The 23,917-nt window shown below is 42.0% G+C and overlaps 2 protein-coding genes across 3 annotated transcripts; both read right to left on the bottom strand.

Moving 5' to 3' along the window:
* LOC134440811 (zinc finger protein 287-like) lies at positions 1-23,595 on the bottom strand. 2 transcript variants are annotated; one of them, XM_063190953.1, is made up of 3 exons: positions 23,429-23,595; positions 13,897-17,460; positions 1-3,229 (listed from the first exon to the last, which is right to left on the bottom strand). In XM_063190953.1, the coding sequence occupies exon 3, from the start codon at positions 3,151-3,153 to the stop codon at positions 1,723-1,725; it is 1,431 nt and encodes a 476-aa protein (XP_063047023.1). In that variant the 5' UTR covers positions 3,154-3,229; positions 13,897-17,460; positions 23,429-23,595; the 3' UTR covers positions 1-1,722. The 2 variants fall into 2 exon arrangements, with proteins under 2 accessions (XP_063047023.1, XP_063047024.1); XM_063190954.1 differs by lacking the exons at positions 13,897-17,460; positions 23,429-23,595 and adding an exon at positions 5,721-6,229.
* On the bottom strand, positions 5,779-17,092 carry LOC134441661 (zinc finger protein 773-like). The gene is made up of 3 exons (XM_063192050.1): positions 16,277-17,092; positions 8,816-9,758; positions 5,779-5,858 (listed from the first exon to the last, which is right to left on the bottom strand). Exons 1-3 carry the CDS (start codon positions 17,090-17,092, stop codon positions 5,779-5,781), a joined length of 1,839 nt encoding a protein of 612 aa, XP_063048120.1.
* Positions 23,596-23,917: the final 322 nt, after the last annotated feature.

The raw sequence follows: 23,917 nt of genomic DNA, 5'->3' as shown, positions 1-23,917 counted from the left end.
ACAGTAATACTACAATGAAACTGCACGGCTGCAACATGATCTCCAAAAATTCTGTGCTCCTGGACACGGATGCTAAGGACACGAAATCTGTGTCCAGGAGCACGGATTTTGCCAAAATTCCGTGCTCCAGGACACGGAATTGTTTTCCGTGCTCCTGGACACGGGATTGTTATCCGTGATGGACACACAGAAGTGCTCTCTCTATACTCCCACAGCTCTATGTTTCCACAGTCTTGTGTTTTCTCAGGATTTTTCTAATTTCAAATATTTTTTCTCTAAAAAAACCATTTCTTACTGACAGGTTAGGGTTAGGGATTAGGGGTTAGAGCCTATCAACGAACTGGAAAAGGTATTTCTCAAAAATAAGTCTTTAATGACAGCCTATCAACGAACTGGAAAAGGTATTTCTCAAAAATATGTCTTTAATGACAGGTTAAGGTTAGGGAATGTTTTGGTCAGGGCACAATTTAAATTGCTATAGCATTATTTTGCATAGGATTAGCATTTGGTATGTATTTTGTAATGATAGAGTTAACACAGTGCTGTGGGAATATAGAAAGCACTTCCGTGTGCCCATCACGGAAAACAATTCCGTGTCCAGGAGCACGGAATTTTTGGAGATCAGGCTGACTTTTCATAAGGCAGTAGCCCATACCTAGCCTGTTTTTCAAGACCACACTTCAATTCATTTTTGGTCTGAATCCTCGATGCCCTGGAGCGCTTGGGTGGGAGGAGACAGTTGCTGACAGTCGCGCTGACAGTTGACGTTCATGATCCCATCAGCGTAATTCGATCATTCGTGAATTATGAAGTAGCCCAATTCAAAATGAATGGTCTGGCCTGTCAGGCTATAGGCTATACCAGCAGTACAAGTTTATTTCTGTTAAAATGATGGCTGCATTTCACAAAAAAATCATTTCACCTTCCACATTGCGATTTGATTAAAAAAAAAAACACAAAAAAAAATCCTTCAACAGGCGATTCAGGGGCAAAGAATAGCCTTCAGTAGATATCAGTGTTGCAGCAAACAATCACGTTAAATCCAACCAAAGCCAAAGGCATCCAGAATGCATCTTACATTTATAGAGGCCGTTCACTCATCTTGATCAGCACTGTATTGCTACTGCTGAAGTGACTTCTGCACGCCACACCAGATGGGACAGTAAGACAGTGTTAGTTAGACATCTTCAGTTAGTTATACATCTTCAAAGTCCACTTAAAGTATGGTTGGTGAGGTGTACTTTCTGTGAGTGCAACTTAATTACTTAATTAATTAATACATCTAATTTCAAGTACACCTCAAATAAGCATATTGCACCCATACTTTTTCTTAGCATAAAAAGTAAGAGTGCACTTTTAACTTGCTAAGTACACTTCAGTCGTGTTTCTATTATACTCAACAGTACTACCTTTTACCTAATTAGTTCCTGTAGGTTATCTATTACCAACTTTCTGCAGGATAATTTAACCAAGTTTATCATGCTTCCCTGGCACAAACATGCTATGACTGAGAAAACTGTATGGTGAGCGCTTCCAAACAAATTGACTTCGGAACACCCAGAACCATTCAGGGACTGCCTCAAGCTGGAGCCTCTCAGTAACACATATGATAAATTTCCCCTAAATTCATGACAGGACAATGCATTATTAACCATTCGTGTAAGCATAATTACTGTTATCGTTGAACATTTTCAAGGTAAAAAAAACCCCAACAAAATGGCATCACTCATTTAAATGCGTTTTTTTCCCCATGTGACGTTTTAGTTCATTTTTCCACCTAAATCTTTTTGGGCAGTGTGGACAGCTGTGGGGTTTCTGTTTCATGTCTACAGGTACATAAAGAGGTTGCTCATCTGTGCATTTCTTCATGTGACAGGTCAGTCCCCATTTTGATTGATATTTCCTTCGGCAGTGTGGGCAGCTGAAGGGTGTCTGTCCAGTATGCGTTAGTAGGTGTTTCCGCAAAGTGTTCGCTTTGAGAAAACCCTGTTGACACACCGCACACACATGTGGCTTCAGGCCTGAATGGATCCTCTGGTGACCAATGAGGTCGTGTTGCACTTTAAAGCTCTTGTGGCAGATGTCGCAGGTGAAGGGCCTCTCCTCCTCGTGCCTTCTCAGGTGGAATCGCAGCGCGTCAGATCTAGGAAAGCTCTTCCCGCACTTGCTGCACGTGTGCACCTTTGCGGCGCTCTTCTTCTCTGCCGTGGCGCTGTTGTGGATTCTCATATGTATGCTGAGGTGGTCTGAGCGAGAGCACGCCTTTCCACACAGACGGCACACATAAGGCCTCTCTCCCGTGTGCAGGAGTTTATGCTTGGCCAAGTTGCTGTTCCATGTGAACACTTTTCCACAGGTGGGGCAAGGGAAAGATCCCTTCTCACAGAGTTTTCTTTTCTCAGATGAGCTGTAATGTCTGGAGCCTTTGGCGAGTGTCCCTGCATGTTCATCAGGTTTTCTGTATCTCAGGACACGTCCATCTTGGTGTGACTTCTGTGGCCCTTCAGCGACATGATCCACTCGCTGCATTTCCTCCAGACCCTCTATATTATCACTGTTCTCAGCATCCTCCTGAACATCACTGCTGTTGAGGCTGACATCACTCTCTTCTTGGAGAACATCTCCTGCAGGAATTGTTGCTGTGGAGCTGTATCTCAGGACATGGCAAACACGTCCATCTTGGTGTGACGTCTCTGGTTCAGTCAGTATCAGCACTTCACTGTCACACTTAACTCCCTGTGTTTCCTCCAGACTCTGTTTATTCACACTGGCCTCTGCATCCTCCTGAACATCACTGATGCTGATGTTGACCACATCACTTTCCTCTTTAGGTGTAGCATTGTCCTCTAGGGGGTCCATAAACCATCTGGCAAGTTCTGAAGGCTCATACTCGTCTATGGTCAGCTCTGACTTAATCTCAGTTTTAATGTCAAAATGATTATATTCATTTTCGGCACTACCAATACTGCAACCAGTTCCTCTTCGGTGTGATTTCTGCTCCGGATAGAAAAAACTTATATCAGACTCTAATTTGATGGGCACATGCATGGCTAATTCTGCCTCAGAGTCTGTGCTACCCATGTTGTCCCAGTCTTCCTCCTTCTTCACATTATGGGGCGATGCCAAGTGTTCAGACTGATCAAGAGCCTCCATTGATGAACAATTGACGTTTAACTGGTTTCTTTTGGGGTCTGGCCTTCTCTTCCGGTCACTGTGGCATTCTTCAATCCTTCAGAGACAGGGGAAAAGCATAGATTAGTCAACACAGTTGATCATTCTTCTCATTATCAGTGTGTTTGTGTGTGTGTGTGTGTGTGTGTGTGTGTGTGTGTGTGTGTGTGTGTGTGTGTGTGTGTGTGTGTGTGTGTGTGTGTGTGTGTGTGTGTGTGTGTGTGTGTGTGTCTTGTGGTAATGTTACCAAATTGATCCTGCACCCGCTACCTGCACCTCGAAACCTCTGGTGTGCGTTGGTTTCCTCCCTCAAAATGTTAAGGGGATAAAAGTCCCAATCATATAATTTGTCTGCTGTGCTCTTAACACATCTGATTTTATTCTGGGAAAAGTATGGTGCAGGACATTCTGAACAGGGAGGGATGTTCAAGCAGCCACTTGATGGTAGGATGCTACATTCAGCAACCACCCCATGATGAAGTGGATGATAGTCCTATGCACCATAAATCATTAGTCTTCAGCCAAAAACATTGGGGTTGTCGTGTAAATGTGTGCTTGCTATAACAAAATGCAAACTGCATTTTTTCTTACTTTGATCCATACTCTACACATGTCTATGTAGGCCTATTGAGCCACACATCACATTGAAATAATAAAAAATGTCTCAAAAGAAAGAAGTGCAATTTTTCCAGTCATAATGAATACTTAGAATTTGATGCTGGTGGTAAGTATTCAGACAATGTGGCCTCAGGTATTCCTGACCCAGTTCTCACAACAAGGTGGCAACTTAAGCACAAACACGAAATAACTCGTACATCTCAACATTAAAGATGCAAACATGTACACAATAACATCCTCTGTATATTTAATATCCCCTGACACATTTTAAAGACATAAACAGTAAAACAACATCCCAATCCCAGAATGCCCACATCAGGAAGTAACAGGCACAGCACTGTTACACTATGTAGGCCTATGAGTGCTTTCGTCATGGAACTTTTTTTTGTTAGTTCCTTTTATTTCTTTGGACAGTTGTGGGGTTTCCGTCCTGTGTCTACATGAAGAGGTTGTTAATCTGTGTATTTTTTTTTTCATTTGACATGTCAGTCCCCATTTTGAGTGTTTCAGAGACCTCTGCCTCATGATTTCTTTTACACACCCTTTGATGTCCTCACACTATGCCCATAGGCCTACATCTGCAGTCATACATCCATCAAATTTGAGAATGGCCAGCATACATTAGAAGATAAACAACAAAAACAACTTCCAACAAAAAAGACTAAACAATGAGTATTGTAACAGATGACAACTAGCAGAGTTGTGTGGTAGAATGATAGGCTAGTAAAACCTCACTCAATAAATCTAAACTGGCAAAAAAAACACATTGGTGATAATTCCCATCAAAAATTCAGCTTTACAGTCATGCGAAACATTTAACACAATAGCCTACATTATGTCCTCAGGACAGTGTATGCAGTTCTACTAAACAGACCTGCAGCTTGTTTTGCGCTTTGGTGAATTTTACATTCATTTTAAAGTAGTTTGTAAGTACATTTGATGATGTTTTGTTTGCTCCCATAGACATGCATTGCTATAATTTGGCTATACTTTTAAACTAGGCAATGCACACACTAGACGAAAAATCCTCTGTATTCTCATATTTTACGACATACCGGTATGAGCAATAAAAGCCTAAAACATTCAAGTTATTCAGAGCGCTTTTTTTTTTTTTCTCAGGGACTTCCGATTTCAATTTGCCCTGCACAAAGGCTGCCTCACTACCTTTTGCTTCAATTACCAGTTTAACTAAAAGATTCCTGTCCTGGTATCTGAGGGATCCAGAAGGATGGTAAGGCTGAAGAATGTCACAAATGTATTTTGGTACAGAGCCATTCAGAGCTTAGAAAACATTAGATTAGAGTCGGTGCAATGAAAGAGCAATACGTTTATTTCTTCTGGACCATGTCAAAACCCTGGCTGCAGGTTAAACGGTTAAAAAATTGCATACATAGGCCTAATCGTTTTTGGTAGGTCTAGCTCTGCAGTAGGCCTATGTTTTCACCATAGATGTCTATGATGAAAATATGTGATGACAATGCTTAGGCCTACTAACATACATTTCTAAAGGACAAAATTAATCTGATGTGAAAAAAGTTAAACAAGGTCCTTGAAGATCAGTGAAATGGAATCCTTTCAAAGAAGGATAAGCAAAAAAGGCTAATGTCTATCAGCTATCACCCCCAACTATTTCCTCAAATTGAAGCGTTTTGTTTCAAAATGTTTCAAAAAGCACCTTTATCTGGAAAATGTGTGCATTTTTCACACATCACCCTTGCTGCAGAATTCAGGCAGAGTGAATGCAGTATTTTGACTACAAAATACTGCATTCACTGCCTATCGTCAAGATCTTGGGAAGATTTTCTTCGCTACTTGAGTCCCTCAGGTGGCCTGAGGGATGGAACCCGGCCGAGCCCAAGTCGTGTTGCCGCGTTTGGAAGTAATTCAGCCCACTCAGAGAAATAGTTGCTGTTGACAGTTTATTAGCTCACCAGACAAGTTGGAGATATGCCAAACACCAGAACAACAAGGCAATAGCATAGCAAGGCTCTAGCCTGTCACGGATCTGGCCTGCACCGAGTCCAATGGACCTCCATTCCTGCTTCCATTCTTGGCCACAAGGTGGTAGTCTGTTTCAACGAGAAGGGTCCATATTGGTTTCAACAGTCACACTGCCTCTCAGTCTCACAGCCATCCATGCTGTCTCACTGACTCACAGAGTGCGTCTTAATATGCGACCTTGCCTCCTCCACTTGCGCTTGTCTCCTCGCCCCGCCTCCTGGCCCCTCCTCCGTGGAGAAAACGATAAAGTTTCCCAGCTGTCAGCCTAGCCACAACAACTTTTGAGGGACTGTTTTTCATTCACCATCCCAATTGCAAATGAGAAAAAGACTCTACAATTGAGCTTTTGCAAGATATTGAAATATAATGCTGTTGTCAGTGATGTCATCATGACGAGAGGCAAGTGGAGGAGGCAAGGTCGCATATTAGGATGCACTCACAGGCTGTGGCTGTGTCTCAAATGGCGCACTTTTGTCAGTGCACTGACAGTCAGTGCACTGACAGTCAGTGCACAGTGTACACAGTGCACTGAGGTCTTTAGAGCATAGTGTTGTGGAAAAATTTGAGCACTATGCACTGTGCCTCAACTGAAATTTTCAGTGAGAGCGCCCTAGGCACTGAAAAACAGTGCCTGAAGTGCACAAGTGCAGCATTTGAGACACAGACTGCGTCTCAAATCACGCACTTGTGCACTTCGGGCACTGTTTTTCAGTGCCTAGGGCGCTCTCACTGAAAATTTCAGTTGAGGCAGTGCACTGAAAGTGCCAGGATGATCTCCTAACAATGGCGGAAAATGCAGTGCTTGAATGATGGAGTGCGTCTTAATATGCGACCTTGCCTCCTCTACTTGCGCTTGTCTCCTCGTCCCGCCTCCTGGCCCCTCCTCCGTGGAGAAAACGATAAAGTTTCCCAGCTGTCAGCCTAGCCACAACAACTTTTGAGGGACTGATTTTCATTCACCATCCCAATTGCAAATGAGAAAATAGATTCTACAATTGAGCTTTTGCAAGATATTGAAATATAATGCTGTTGTCAGTGATGTCATCATGACGAGAAGCGAGTGGAGGAGGCAAGTGGAGGAGGCAAGGTCACATATTAAGATGCACTCATGGACACTGCACGCACTAAACGGCGGCCATGTTGACAATGACACGGAGGAAATGAGGCAGTCAGTTCAATAGAAGAGTTTGGTCAACAGTCTCCTAATTCTGTAAGTAATGTTGATGGGACACCAACCTTTTCATGCCAACCATAGTATTTCATGTGTGATTGTTGTCCTTTGGGGTGAAGGAAATGGAAATACAAGCCCCAGACGCTGTGCATTGTAAACAGTGGCCAACTGATATTTTGGCGAGCTAATGCTATGCTCAGCCGTCACTTCCAGCAAGGGCACAGTGCATAGTGCTCAATTTTTTCCACGAAACTATGCACTAAAGACCTCAGTGCACTGTGTGGCAGACTCAGTGACCACTGCTGCGTAGCTGGCCTCTCCCAACTATTAGCCTTGGGCCTGCCTGAGACCACAAATGTGTTTTTCCTCGAGCCATTCCAAGCCTCAGAATCTCACAACGCATATGCTTATTTACTATGTTATTATGTTTTTTGTCTTTGAGCATAACCTAAAATCTACCACAAAACCACAATAAACTCAGAATATAACAATGAGTAATATTTTAATGCAAACTTAAGAGATATTACTTCGAGGCAGCACACTTAGCCAAACATCTTCAAAATCCACTTTAAGTATGGTTGGGATGGCTACTACTTTCTATGAGGGCAACTTAATTACATCTAATTTCAAGTACACTTCATATAAGCATATTGTTAACATACTTTTTCTAAGCACAAAAAGTATGAGTGCATTTTTAACATGCTAAGTACACTTAAGTCGTGTTTCTATTACACTCAACTGTACTACTTTTTTACCTGGGTAATTCCTGCAGGTTATCTACAGTATTAGCAACTTTCTGCAGGATAACATTTACTATGTTCTGGAGATACCTTAGATGTGCTTTGCTGGCATAAACATACTATGACTTAGAAAATCGTATGACAAATGAGCGCTTCTAAACAAATTGACTTCGGAACACCCGGAACCATTCAGGGACTGCCTCAAGCTGGAGGCTCAGTAAATACACTACATGATACATACAAATTTCCTCTTAATTCATGACAGGACAGGACATGAAGAGTTCAGATGCAAAACCCCCTAACTCCATTTCTGAAGACCTGCACTTCTATATTTTTAGAGAACCCCGTTTTTGGTTTGGTTTACATTCATGTACTTGATAATATATATAAATAGTTATATTACATAAATAAAATAAAAAAATATGCAATTTTGATAGCTTTGCATTAAATAAAAATGAATTAAGATTATTTTCTGAAAAGGCACTTAGGGGGTTTTGCATCTGAACTCTTCACATTATTATTAACCATTCGTGTAAGCATCATTACTGTTGTTATCGTTGAACATTTTCAAGGTAAAAAAACAACAAACACATTTGGGCTTGCATGCCCACAGTTCGAGTCCGGCCCGGGTCATTTCCCGATCCCACCCCGTCTCTCTGTCCCACTCGCTTCCTGTCACCATCTCAGACTGTCCTATCAAATAAAGGCATAAAAGCCCCTAAAATATATATATATATATATATATATATATATATATATATATATATATATATATATATATATATATATCATATAACAACAAAATGGCATCACTCATTTAAGCTTAAATGTGTTTTTTTCCCCATGTGACGTTTTAGTTCATTTTTCCACCTAAATCTTTTTGGGCAGTGTGGACAGCTGTAGGGTTTCAGTTTTGTGTCTACAGGTACATGAAGAGGTTGCTCATCTGTGCATTTCTTCATGTGACAGGTCAGTCCCCATTTTGATTGATATTTCTTTCGGCAGTGCGGGCAGCTGAAGGGTGTCTGTCCAGTATGCGTTAGTAGGTGTTTCCGCAAAGTGTCCGGTCGGCCAAAACCCTGTTGACACACTTTACACACATGTGGCTTCAGACCTGAATGGATCCTCTGATGACACATGAGGTCGTGTTGCACTTTAAAGCTCTTGTGGCAGATGTCGCAGGTGAAGGGCCTCTCCTCCTCGTGCCTTCTCAGGTGACTTCGTAGCGTATCAAATCTAGAAAAGCTCTTCCCACACTTGCTGCACGTGTGCACCTTTGCGGCGCTCTTCTTCTCTCCTGTTGCGAGGTCGTGGATTCTCATATGTATGCTGAGGTGGTCCGAGCGAAAGAACGCCTTTCCACACAGACGGCACACATAAGGCCTCTCTCCCGTGTGCAGGAGTTTATGCTTGGCCAAGTTGCTGTTCCATGTGAACACTTTTCCACAGGTGGGGCAAGGGAAAGATCCCTTCTCATAGAGTTTTCTTTTCTCAGATGTGCTGAGATGTCTGGAGCCTTTGGCGAGTGTCCCTGTTGGTTCATCGGGTTTTCTGTATCTCAGGACATGGCAAACACGTCCATCTTGGTGTGACTTCTTGGGTATCGACACTTCGGCATCACACTTAGCTCCCTGTGTTTCCTCCAGACCCTCTATATTATCACTGTCCTCTCCATCCTCCTGAACATCACTGCTGCTGAGGCTGACCTCATCACTCTCCTCTTGGAGAGAGGAACAGAGTTCAGGTAGTGAGTCTGTTGCATCAGCTTCTCCTGCAGGACTTTGTGCTGTGGAGCTGTATCTCAGGACATGGCAAACACGTCCATCTTGGTGTGACGTCTCTGGTTCAGTCAGTATCAGCCCTTCACTGTCACACTTCACTCCCTGTGTTTCCTCCAGACTCTGTTTATTCATACTGGCCTCTGCATCCTTCTGAACATCACTGATGCTGATATTAACCACATCACTTTCCTCTTTAGGTGTAGCATTGTCCTCTAGGGGGTCCATAAACCATCTGGCAAGTTCTGAAGGCTCATACTCGTCTATGGTCAGCTCTGACTTTATCTCAGTTTTAATGTCAAAATGATTATATTCATTTTCGGCACTACCAATACTACAACCAGTACCTTTTCTGTGTAAGTTCTGATCCGAAAAGAAAAAACTTATATCAGACTCTAATTTGATAGGCCCCGGCATGGCTAATTCTGCTTCGGAGTCTGTGCTACCCATGTTGTCCCAGTCTTCCTTCTTCACATTATGGGGCGATGCCAAGTGCTCAGACTGCTCAAGAGCCTCCATTGATGCACAATTGATGTTTAACTGGTTTCTTTTTGGGGTCTGGCCTTCTCTTCCTGTCACTGTGGCATTCTTCAATCCTTCAGAGACAGGGGAAAAGCATAGATTAGTCCAGTGGTTCTTAACCTTTTTTTCTTGAAGCACCCCCTAACCTGAGCCCAAGAGAAGCTGGGCACCCCCAGCCCAAACCTCTGTGTATACGCACTAAAAAATGATTTACTTGATTAATTACCATGATTCTTGCTTTAGACATTAATCAATACTTTAATGACTTGACATGGGGACCAAAACATGTTTTAATTTTGTCTTGATTTGGCCTAATTATAATATTTGGAAGAGGAATTTTGGTCACAACCTCAATACAAACTAAATTCCGTGCACTCCCTGAAATCTCTGGCGCACCCCCAGGGGGTGCCCGCACCCCAGGTTACGTGTAAGAACCACTGGATTAGTCAACACTCAACACATTTGATTCTCTCTCTCTCTCGCCAATAAACCTCGCATTTCACAATTCCAACTACTCCATTGGATCTGGACTTAAATATGTAGTAGCAGTAACCTAATTACTTTCAGATTATCACTACTTAATATGTGACCAAATCCCGTGGAGTATAGTTGGAATTCAGAAATGCAAGGTTTATTGACTTGAGAGAGAGAGACGAGGTCATAGGCCAGGGGTGGGGAACCTTTTTCAATTGAAGGGCCACTTCAAATTCCTCCAAGGAACGTAAAAGTCCTCCGAGGGCCGTACTATGAACTCAAACTAGGATTTCCCCCCGCACTTTAGGCCTATATTGGAGGCAGCCACCTTTAAAACAGACCCCACCTTCTCTATGTCCCCTGAATATAACATAATTGTATTGAAAATGTAATGAAGCGGATTTTCACCGTTAATCAAGCCCCTCAGACGCCCTGAGTGAACTGGCTTGAGGCCCAGTCCCGTCGCCGCTGCGAATTTCAGCCCACACAGTGTAGAAGCAGTCGTTGATGTTGAGTTTATTACCGCAAGGAACTCGCTAACAGCACCAGCGTACCAAGAGCGAAGAGTTGGCCAACGCGAGAACAGCTTGCTTCGGATGCGTGATGTATCGTTCGCAAAGTGATCTGAAGTTCGAGTGGCAAAGTGCTCAACATATATGGGTGGTTGACGTTTAGGGGCGTAAGACAATTAAAAAAAAAAAAGTTATTCCAATTCCTGAAAAAAATGATGGAAAACATTGGAAAAAAAATAGAAAATAGATATTGTGTTTAATCTTAATATGTGTTTTCATTTATAAAAAACTTTTTTTTCCTTCTATAAGAGCAGTCACACCACAGGACACCATAAAATGAACCTAAGCATTGTGTGACAGAAATATTGCAATATGAAGACATATTAAGAGGTTAATAGTCACCTTAAACTTCCACAGCACTCTCCAATAACTGAGGTACTGAGAGCATTCCAATATGCGACCTTGCCTCCTCCACTTGTGCTTGTGGCCTCGTACCAGGAAGTAATATGTCATGATGACATCACTGACAATAGCATTATATTTCAATATCTTGCAAAAGCTCAATTGTAAAGCCTTCTTCTCATTTGCAATTGGGATGGTGAATGAAAAACAGTCCCTCAAAAGTTGTTGTGGCTAGGCTGACAGCTGGGAAACATTATCATTTTCTCCCCGGGCCAGGAGACAAGCACAAGTGGAGGAGGCAAGGTCGCATATTGGAACGCACTCACTGACTGGTTAGGTCAAGGACTGGTCTTTAATACCCTTGTAGTTGACCTTGCAGCTGCCCGTTCACAAACATTGACATAGGCCTACATGTCACCCCACAGGACGCAATTTGTGTTACGAAATTGAACTTGTAGTTAATATTACTGTCTTGAGTTTTCTTCACATTCACATATCTTAATATAACGTTTATATTTGTGCAATCATGCCATCCTTCATACATTATTCAAAATGTTGTTGGTTAATGTGGTAGATTTTAGGTGATGCTCAAAGACAAAAAACATAATAAAGTAGTAAGCAGGCATATGTGTTGGATGAGTATGTGGCTCCGAGGGGCCTAAAGGAAACTTTCATTTGTGGTTTTGAGCAGGCCCTGGGTCGCCTATGTAGTTGTGAACTTAAGGATACTTTCCAGACTGGGTGCTCATACCAGCATTCCAGAGTATACGGTTATGCTTAGAATAGGACCTGTTTATCAAACAACTGTCTGGCCTGTCGACTGGCTGTCTCCCCTCCATGAACTACTATGGGTCCCCTGGGGGACCGCAGGGCCTAAGAGCTGCTGCGGGGAGAGGGTACAGATAGCTATATCTGCCTTAGATAGCACCAGCACCTAAGGAATCATGAGTATTAGTGTTTCTTGACCACTGTGGGTCCACAAACATCAAGGACTAATAGAATAATAGTTAGTTCACTATTAGTATCAATGATACAGGGAGAGAGGATCACAAGACCACATGCACACGCGTATAGGACATATGCTCATACTTGCACGGGTGCCGGTCCATGTAGGGTGCCGGTCCATGTAGTTCACTGTGGATTGTATGTTGTTGGTATGTGCAAATGTTCAAGTCACATGTTAACATGACACCATGACAATGTATGCCACGTACCAGGGGTGAAGGCCTAACTCGAGGCGGAACAGTGCCACGTATCATACATGGTTACATATTTTTAATGCTAAAAGATAGGACGGAAATCTTCCATTGTGAACTTTCGTAATTACAGAAATAAACTCTCTCTGGTAATTACCCCAAGACGTCATAGTTTCGGGGATTCCTTAGGGTAAGTTTATATTGTGGGCACTTTGCCAACTGGACTTCAGATCACTTTGCGAACGATAATTCACGCATCTGAAGCAAGCTGTTCTCGGGTTGGCCAACTCTTCACTCTTGGTACGCTGGTGGCTGTTAGCAAGTTCTTTGAAGACAATAAACTCAATAACAACGACTGCTGAAACACTGTGTGGGCTGAAATTCTTCCAAAACGCGGCAACAGGATCGGGCATCGAGCCACCCCACTTAGGGGGCCTGAGGGGCTCGATTAACGACGAGGAACCTCGTCACTGCATAATATTAAGTTGTGTCGGGGGCCGGATAAAACGGACTCAAGGGCCCTAAACGGCCCTCAAGACATAGGTTCCCCACCCCTGCCATAGGCACAAGGGCCCTTGTCTCCAGGCCCCCTCACCCCCTCTCCTTGAGGTGTTAACTGGTACAGGTCAGAACAAAGAAAGAGTCCTATCAAAGGCCTGCATACTGAGAATAAAGGAAAAAATAAAGCACTTAGTGGTCCGTGGAATTTGGCCTTATTTATTCCATTTTGTTTGAAAATGTGGCCTGCATCAAAATTGAGGCATGTCACACCGCAGGAAAATGAAGTCACACCACAGGAAACTCACTGCATTATGGCCATTTTATGATATTGGGTCATTTCACATGAAATCAGACACGTTGGGACCCGACCGAAACAGATTTCAATCATACTGGTGTGTCTGTTTAGAAGCATGGTAGCACCCCAGAACTGTGTGAATCTGACACCGATATTAAGAGAGAAACAGACTAGCAAAGGTTTAGGTAACGCTTTACTTTACGGTACAGTTAATTACTGTGTACTTTCTGGGTAAAAACAGGGTAACAGAGAATAGTTACATGGTACAGGGTAAAAAGGGGGTAGCCTAACAAAGTAAATACCATTAATGGGATAACAGCAGGGTAACAGAGAGAAGTTTGATTATTAGATGGTTAGAAAATACCCAGTAGTTTCATAGTAATTCTTGGGATATGTGTATAACATGGTATTTTGTAATAATCCCCTTTTACCCATCAGATACCATGTAATGTCTTTCTTTACCCTGTTGTTACACAGAAAGTACACCGTTAAGTTGTTCTGACGTTAAAACTCACCAAAACTTTCGTGTTGCTCCACTAATCGTGCTCACTTCAATTGGTCCATAGGAGCCCACGTGTCCATCAGACACAGCTTTTAAATAACTTGATTATTACTTTTGCATTGTCTTAATGTTTTACATTGTCCCTTTTTACGTCTTGTTGTTACCAGAGAGGGTAGACTAGCAGCTGCACGGTTTAGTCAAAGGTGGAGCTAACAGCTGGGGCTTGGCTATATTGGCAAACATATGGTGCATATCGCCACCTTCTGTAACGGAGGGTGAATGACTAATATAACTCGCCACACGCACGCACACGCACATAGGCCTCCACAGTCCACACAAAGTGGTCCTTAATCTTCTTCACATTTTATTATTAATTTGATATAATTTCAACATCATGTAGCCTATAGCCTATATGAATGTTTGCGTCTGCTTAATGCAACTTTTTTTTCCCTGACGTGTTCCTGACTGTGATCAGGGGCTGGGATTAATCATGTGGGCTGTATACTAGGCCACTGCCTGTTATAGCCATAATTTCCAGCACGGCAATCGCCATTACACTCTGAAGAAGGGCTCTGCCCGAAACGTTCGTAGATGAATAGACAGAGAAAAATCTGAAGAGTGCTTCGCTTCCTTCATTCATAATTTCTAGCACAAAATAGTTCATCATTACAAGTGATTTGCAAAAGAAGTGAGTGAATACTTCACATTTTTCAATTTGAAATATAACAGGTATTACTTTTAATTTCTAATAACCATATAACAATAGCAAGGAAAGGTTAGAAAAATATGGTGATTGACCATTTAGGAGTGATACAATAGAAATGGCAGGCCTGTTTACATTACAGTGAGATGAGAAACTATCAAGACAAGAAACTTCTGGTGATTCACACAAAGTTAGTGAAAATTAAACTGTAGGAAGGCCTGTTGATAAAGAAAATAAAATATTTATAAAATGTATTTGATCTTTTTTTCTGTGAGGATTGCTTCTTTTGGCCAGTTCAAATGGTGAGATGCAGAGAGGTAGAGGGCCGGTCGAAGGGGTCTGGCGGGCCGCATCCGGCCCCCGGGCCTTAGTTTGGGGGCCCCTGATGTAAGGCATTAAAATTACTTTAGTTACTCTCGCCAAAATATCTGAATATGGTCTCGCAATTTACAGTGTAAATGTAGCTCATGAGTCATGGCTATTTCACCTCCTATCCAGGAGGTGCTTCGGCAGCATGCAGACTAAAAAGTAGCAGGTTCAGGAATGGCTTCAGACCCACCACACTGAAAAACATCAAAATCCAAGTTACAGTAAAATAAATTGTAACTTAAAGGTGGGGTTGCAGGTTAACCATTTTAAGAAAATGTACTATTATGACATCACGTTGGGGGTTCCGCAGGCTCATAGGAGTCTATGTAGAACCTTAGAATCCTGGGGGAGTTACCCCAACGTGATGTCATAACCTGCAACCCCACCTTGCATTTGTAACTAGTAAATATTACAGCTTTTCCTCCCTGTAATGCCTTACATTACTTAGTTACAGCAAAAAGTAAAGCATTACAGTATTTAATTACTTATGTAACTAGTTACTCCCAACACTGATGAAGAGGTTGCTCATCTGTACATTTCTTCTTTTGCCATGCCATGTCAGTCCCTGCATTTTGAGTGTTTAACAACCTTCTGTCTCTTATTTTCTCTTACACACCATTTGATGTCCTCACACTATGCCCATACATCTGCAGTCGTACATCCATAATCTGAAATTAAAACAACAGTTGAAATGTGCAATGTCTGCCGTGGTGAGAGAACCCGAGGGATGTGAAAGGTTTACCAAAGCGTAATTTGGAGGCACTCCAGGTGACATTAACCAGGAGATTTAAAAAAGAGCTTGCGGTCCTTAATATTCATAATCAGCCTACTGTATGTTATCTATTGCAAGTTTACAAGTTTCTGCAGGATAACTTAAACAAGTTTATCATTTACCATGTTCTTCTATGACCAATTATACCACTATATTCACGACAGGACAACGGATTCAACGTGTAAGCATCATTACAGCTCTTATCATTGAAAACTTTTTGGTAAAAAAAACCCCCAATACAACAAAACCTCATCACTCATTTAAATGTTGTTTGAAACATTTTTCCATCTGCTTTTTTAGTTCATTTTCCCACCTACATCTTTTTGGGCAGTGTGGACAGCTGTGGGGTTTCCGTCCTGTGTCTACAGGTAGGCCTACATGAAGAAGTTGTTAATCTGTGCATTTTTTCAGGTGACATGTCAGTCCCCATCTTGTCCGAAATTTCTTTTGGCAGTGAGAGCAACTGAAAGGCATCTCTCCAGTATGTGCACGCAGATGTTTGTGAAGGCTGTGCGCCCTGGTGAAGCCCTGTCCACAATCTTTGCACACGTGTGGCTTCAAACCCGTGTGCGTCTGTTGGTGTTTCAGGAAGTCTGAGTTAACTTTGAAGTCCTTGTTGCACTGGTCACACTTGAAGGGCCGGAACTCCGAATGCCTTTTTCGATGCTCCTGCAACGTATCGATGTGATAGAAGCTCTTCTCACACAAGTCACACGAATAGCTTCGCTCTCTGTCCCTTCTGCTGCGAATTTTCACCTTGCCAGTGTGAATCTGCATGTGCCTGTCAAGGTGGTATTTGCGGGAGAAGCTTACTCCACACAGATGGCAGACGTGTGGCTTCTCTCCTGTGTGCAACTTCCTGTGTCTACATAAGCTAGAACTGCAGTTGAACGCTTTTCCGCAGGTTGAGCAGGTATAATCCCCTTTGTCCCTGTCAGTGCTTTTACTTTTGGAGATCCGTATCAGCCCTTCACTGTCACACTCAGCTCCCTGTGTTTTCTCCAGACCCTCTATATTATCACTGTCCTCTCCATCCTCCTGAACATCACTGCTGCTGAGGCTGACCTCATCACTCTCCTCTTGGAGAGAGGAACAGAGTTCAGGTAGTGGGTCTGTTTGATCAACATCTCCTGCAGGACTTTGTGCTGTGGAGCTGTATCTCAGGACATGGCAAACACGCCCATCTTGGTGTGACTTCTCTGGTTCAGTCAGTATCAGCCCTTCACTGTCACATTTCACTCCCCGTGTTTCCTCCAGACTCTGTTTATTCATACTGGCCTCTGCATCCTTCTGAACATCACTGATGCTGATGTTGACCACATCACTTTCCTCTTTAGGTGTAGCATTGTCCTCTAGGGGGTCCATAAACCATCTGGCAAGTTCTGAAGGCTCATACTCGTCTATGGTCAGCTCTGACTTTATCTCAGTTTTAATGTCAAAATGATTATATTCATTTTCAGCACTACCAATACTACAACCAGTACCTTTTCTGTGTAAGTTCTGATCCGAAAAGAAAAAACTTATATCAGACTCTAATTTGATAGGCCCCGGCATGGATAATTCTGCTTCGGAGTCTGTGCTACCCATGTTGTCCCAGTCTTCCTTCTTCACATTATGGGGCGATGCCAAGTGCTCAGACTGATCAAGAGCCTCCATTGATGAACAATTGATGTTTAACTGGTTTCTTTATGGGGTCTGGCCTTCTCTGCCGGTCACTGTGGCATTCTTCAATCCTTCAGAGACAGGGGAAAAGCATAGATTAGTCAACACTCAACACATTTGATTCTATCTCTCTCTCTCTCTCTCTCTCTCTCTCTCTCTCTCTCTCTCTCTCGCCAATAAACCTTGCATTTCACAATTCCAACAACTCCATTGGATCTGGACTTAAATATGTAGTAGCAGTAACCTAATTACTTTCAGATTATCACTACTTAATATGTGATATTTATTTATAATGGCTACACTCTCATTTTGTACTCTACCAGTGCATTTGAAGCAGCAGCTGTGTCTTTTGTAGATAATGTATAAGTACGTCCCGTTGCAGTTACAGGTTCCACTACCAGAAGCACATCCTGGTGATCCATGACAAGTCTATCTGGTCTGAAGGGAAAAGTGAAGGATGGAGATGGTCCATGAGGATGCAGGAAGTTCAGTTTCACGTCTCCAGTGCTCGGCATACATTCCTCAACACATGATAGCCACCAGTTGCCATCATATACAGCTACAACATACCCTTTGATGCTTGAAAATGTAACACATTCCTTTACTGAGCTCAGTCTTTCAACTCTGCCTTCTCTGAATGCTGAAAATGGCCTAACTTCCACTGTGTCCATTGACAATGGGCAGAAGCTGTGCAGTTTTTGAGTAACTGTAATAGTTCTTGCAGATTCAACAGGTTCTCAGCTTCATGATGGTACATCTCTGTTGTGGCAAACTGGCAATGGATGTTCACATATCATCACATATCATCATTTGGTGTGTATAAATGGACATCTGCCTTAGTTTCTGAAACCTGGGACCATGGACACTGACCATTTTTGTTTTGTTTTTGTTTTGTCATGTGATGCTACTATGGTATTACCATATTATTAGTAAGTGGTCTGTATGATGCCATATTTGTGAGTCAAATTCTCTCTGAAATGAATAACAAACCAAACACCAGCATTTGAGGTGTTGCTCATGACATTGCCGGCTACGTTTGGACAAGGAACTGGCCATTTTAAAATATAGCTTTTTTAGATATTCAATTTTTAATTTTTCAATTTATCATCATTCATATTCTGAGAGTTGTTGTATTCCAAGCTGATTGTGTAATATGTAGAGCCAGAAAAGAGCTTTCAAACAACACCACAGGCATCTTTTTGTGACTAACACTGACTGATATATCCAAGGCTGAATGTATAGTGTCCTACCCTCACATGTGAACCTTTCCTAGTCTGTTTCTCCCTTAATATTAGTGTCAGATTCAAACCAATGCAGTTCTGGGGTGCTACCTTGCTACTAAAAAGGCACACCAAGTATGATTGAAATCGGGGTCGGTCGGGTCCCAAAATGTCTGATTTCACGTGAAATGACCCTATGTGTAAATAAATGTTCAAGTCACATGTTAACATGACACCATGACAATGTATGCCACGTACAGGGGTGAAGGAGGCCTAACTCGAAGCGGAACAATGCCACGTATGGTTACATATTTTTAATGCTAAAAGATCTTCCATTGGGGTCATTCCACGCCAAATCAGCAAGTGCCTGCACACTTATGTCTCAAAAAATTCTGAAAATATTACTGAGTGTACCCATGGTACTTAAGAGAAACATTGTTACTTTATTTGAATGTAGGATGTATACTCTCCATGTTACAGCCAATTTCACTGGGGGAGGGGGGTGCCCATTTTGTTCACACTCTTTTTTTTGTCAAAGTTCACAAGCCCGTAGCTCAAGAACTAAACCATGTAGGAAGCTCAAATTTGGCATGCTAGTACATAGATAGGAATAGTTTGTTGCAAAACTGTCAGTTTTGGTCTGTATGATCCTGCATCGTCATAGCATTCCCTCAAAGATGATACAAATTGTACTGGAGTTTTTGGCTGTGCTCTGTTTAGGCCTTCAGAAGACATATTTGTGCCCAACATAGCCTCATGATTTTTTCCCCTTGTAGATACAAGTAGAAACACTCCCATAAAAATCTATAAATAGACAGGAAACCCCATCAGTGTTTGACCAGAAGACCTCACAAGTCTGACAAATCATTTTGGGTGCCATTTTCAGAGCACCAGAACACCTTGTGGGATTGTACACAGATTTTTATTTTATATTTTTCCTCATTCTCCATGAAGTCTTCTTTTTAAAAATACCAATGAGACTTGTCTTATGTGATGTTTTCTTTTGTAATTTCCACCCTGAACATGGGCAAAATGCAAAAAGAGAGCAACATGATTTCGATAACATTTAATGTAAAGACTAAATAATCAAATGCAAATTTTGCCCAGACATGATCACCCGAGAGTCCCTGTGCAGGGGTGCAGGTATCACTTTCAATTTCAATGATTCCAGGAGCGTTCAATGTGGGAGCAGGTTTGCACACCAAAAGAGACAGTAGGTCAGGCACAAGGAGTCATGTTGTTACTTTTTTTGACCAGCAGATGGCAGCGGAAGAAACGCATAGAAAACATATTGCCCTCAATGTGCATGTTGCCCATGTTCAGGTTGGAAATTACAAAAGAAAACATCACATAAGACAAGTCTCATTTGCATTTTTAAAAAGAAGAATTCATGGAGAATGAAGAAAAAAATAAAATAAAAATCTGTGGACAATCCCACAAGGGGTTCTGGAGCTCTGAAAATGACACCCAAAATGATTTGTCAGACTTGTGAGGTCTTCTGGTCAAACACTGATGGGGTTTCCTTTCTATTTATAGCTTTTTATGAGAGTGTCCCTACTTGTCTCTACAAGGGGAAAAAATCAAGAGGCTATGTTGGGCACAAATATGTCTTCTGAAGGCCTAAACAGAGCACAGCCAAAAACTCCAGTGCAATTTGTATCATTTTTGAGGGAATGCCATGACGATGCAGGATCATATTGACCAAAACCGACAAATCTGCAACAAACTATTCCTATCTATGTACCAGCATGCCAAATTTGAGCTTCCTACATGGTTTAGTTCTTGAGCTACGGGCTTGTGAACTTTGACAAAAAAAAAAGAGTGTGAACAAAATGGGCACCCCCCTCCCCCAGTAAAATTGGCTGTAACACGGAGAGTATACATCTTACATTAAAATAAATTTACAGTGTTTCTCTTAAGTACCATGGGTACACTTGGTAATATTTTCAGAATTTTTTGAGACCTAAGTCCGCGGGCTCTTGTTGATTTGGCGTGGAATGACCCATTGTGAACTTTCGTAATTACCCCAAGACGTCATAGTTTCGGGGGTTCCTTAGGGTATATATTGTGGGCACTTTGCCAACTGGACTTCAGATCACTTTGCGAACGATACTTCACGCATTTGAAGCAAGCTGTTCTCGGGTTGGCCAACTCTTCACTCTTGGTACGCTGGTGGCTGTTCTTTGAAGACAATAAACTCAACAACAACGACTGCTGAAACACTGTGTGGGCTGAAATTCTTCCAAAACGCGGCGACGGGATCGGGCTCCGAGACACCCCACTTAGGGGGCCTGAGGGGCTCGATTAACGACGAGGAACCTCGTCACTGCATAACATTAAAGTTATGTCGGGGGCCGAATAAAACGAACTCAAGGGCCCTAAGCGGCCCTCAAGACATAGGTTCCCCACCCCTGCCATAGGCACAAGGGCCATTGTCTCCAGGCCCCCTCACCCCCTCTCCTTGAGGTGTTAACTGGTACAGGTCAGAACAAAGAAAGAGTCCTATCAAAGGCCTGCATACTGAGAATTTACAGGAAGTTAGGTCATATTGAATGATCCAAGGACAAATTCAAATCATCAGTTGGGGGAGGGCAATTTCAAACCTGAGGCCAGAGAACAAAGACAACTTTATTTGGCCCCTCACAGACTTTAAGGCTCATTCAAACACTGATGAAACAATACATGCACCATACATCATTAGCCTGTGGCCAAAAACATTGCTGGGGTTGTCCTGTGTCAAATGTTCGTTTGTCATAATATTTAACAAAATATAAACGCTTGTATCCATACACTAGGCCTACATGTCTATTAGGGCTGTAACGATACACTCAACTCACGATTCGGTTCATATCACGATTTTTGACCAACGGTTCGATACACAGCACGATTTCTGAAATGTATCTCCACTGAAGTTTGGAAACACTATCACATCAAATCATAAGGTTGTTTTCTGGACTAATGGGTAATAAAACTTTGAAAGGGCGTATCACGATACTGCCTCCTTGTATCACGATACAGTATCGTGACTCTGTGTATCATGATTTCTTGGTTCGATACAATATCGTTACAGCCCTAATGTCTATGTTTTGAGCAGAGGTGGAAGAAGTACTGGGGTTGACGTTTAAGGGCATAAAACACACACACACACACACACACACACACACACACACACACACACACACACACACACACACACACACACACACACACACACACACACAAGTTTTTTCAATTCCTGAAAAAAAATGATGGAAAAAAATGGGGGGGGGGGGGGTCCGTGGAATTTCGCCTTATTTATTAAATTTTTTGGAAAATGTGTCCTGCATCAACACATTGCGTAGGCATGTCACACCGCAGTCACACCACAGGAAACTCACTGCATTATGGCCATTTTATGATATTGGGTCATTTCACATGAAATCAGACACTTTGGGACCCGACCGACACAGATTTCAATCATACTTGGTGTGTCTGTTTAGAAGCATGGTAGCACCCCAGAACTGTGTGAATCTGACACCAATATTAAGAGAGAAACAGACTAGCAAAGGTTTAGGTAACGCTTTACTTTACGGTACAGTTACCCTATGTAATTACTGTGTACTTTCCGGGTAAAAACAGGGTAACAGATAGAAGTTACATGGTACCTATAGCCTAGGGTAAAAAGGGGGTAATTACAAAGTAAATACCATTGGGTAACAGCAGGGTAAAAGAGAGAAGTTTGATTATTAGATGGTTAGAAAATACCCAGTAGTTTCATAGTAATTCTTGGGATATGTGTATAACATGGTATTTTGTAATTATCCCCTTTTACCCATCAGATACCATGTAATGTCTTTCTGTTACCTGTTGTTACACAGAAAGTACACAGTAGGCCTAATTACTGTACCGTTAAGTAAAGCGTTACCAAGGTTTATATATGTCATTCAGCATTGATTATATCTGTCAGTGTAAGTCACAAAAATATGTCTGTATTGTTTGAAAGCTCTTTTCTGGCTCTACACATTACAGCATGCAATACAACAACCTTCAGAATATGAATTATGATACTTTGAAAAAAAAAATTGAATATCAAAAAAACTTTTGAATGGCCCGATTCCGGTCTAAACATAGCCTGTAAGGTCACCTGAAAATGGTGTACACCAAAAATGTCCTTAAGTAAAAGTCATGTAGGCCTACTAACTTTTAAATTTTGTGTACAAAAGTACAAGTAGGCCTATACCTACTTGCGCAATGACTTAATCCAAAAGGAAAAAGTTTCTGCAACGGTTTTCGGTTCTATTTGAACATGACAATGGAGTCCTGTTAATGTTTTTTTTTTTTTTTTTTTTAAGTAGGCCCTATCTTTTCTTGTCTGGGTGTCAGTTTGTAAGAGGGGTCCCTTCTCCCTGCCCGCAGCTGAGGCTACTCAAATATCCACGAAACACAACAGGATAAAGTAGCCTAACAAAGTATTTTTCTAGTAGCCTAATGTAAGGAGTAGAAAGCACAAGTAATTGTCAGAAAATGTAACTAAGTAAAAGTAAAGTCTGCATAGGCCTTATTTTTACAAACACAAAAATAAAAATTCCAGGAAAAAATCTAGAAAAAACTACGAAGTACAGTAACAAGGTAAAAAAAAAAAAATACTTACGTTCCACCTCTGGTTTTTGAGCAGGAGCCACACCCCACATTGAAATAATCAATTATGTTTTAAAGAAGTCTACTTCTTTCTTTTAAAGTAGCCTATTGGACACTCCTGCGTTTACCAGCGCCTAGAAGCATGCATGGATCTTTGAGCTGTTGCATTATCAATAAATGTTGTTCTGACATTAAAACTCACCAAAACGTTCGTGTTGCTCCACTAATCGTGCTCACTTCAATTGGTCCATAGGAGGCTACGTGTCCATATGATCAGACACAGCTTTTTAAGAACTTGATTATTACTTAGTTTTACATTGTCCCTTTTCACGTCTTGTTTTTACCAGAGAGGGTAGACCAGCAGCTGCACGATTTTGTCAAAGTTGGAGCTGACATCTGGGGCTTGGCTATATTGGCAAACGGTGCATATCGCCACCTTCTGTACCGGAGGGTGAATGACTAATACTCGCCACACGCACGCACGCACACACACATAGGCCTCCACACAAAGTGGTCCTTAATCTTCTTCACATTTTATTATTCATTGGATATAATTTCAACATCATGTAGCCTATAGCCTATATGAATATTTGCTTCAGCTAAATGCAACTTTTTTTTCCTGACGTGTTACTTCCCCTTATTCTTTGGGCAGTGTGGGCACTGGGCTGTGGGGTTTCCGTCCCATGTCTAA

The sequence above is a fragment of the Engraulis encrasicolus genome, chromosome 24, assembly GCF_034702125.1.
Source record: "Engraulis encrasicolus isolate BLACKSEA-1 chromosome 24, IST_EnEncr_1.0, whole genome shotgun sequence".
Classification (NCBI taxonomy): domain Eukaryota; kingdom Metazoa; phylum Chordata; class Actinopteri; order Clupeiformes; family Engraulidae; genus Engraulis; species Engraulis encrasicolus.
The sequence above is the reverse complement of the archived record's forward strand: the minus strand, read 5'-3'. Positions and strand labels throughout refer to the sequence as shown.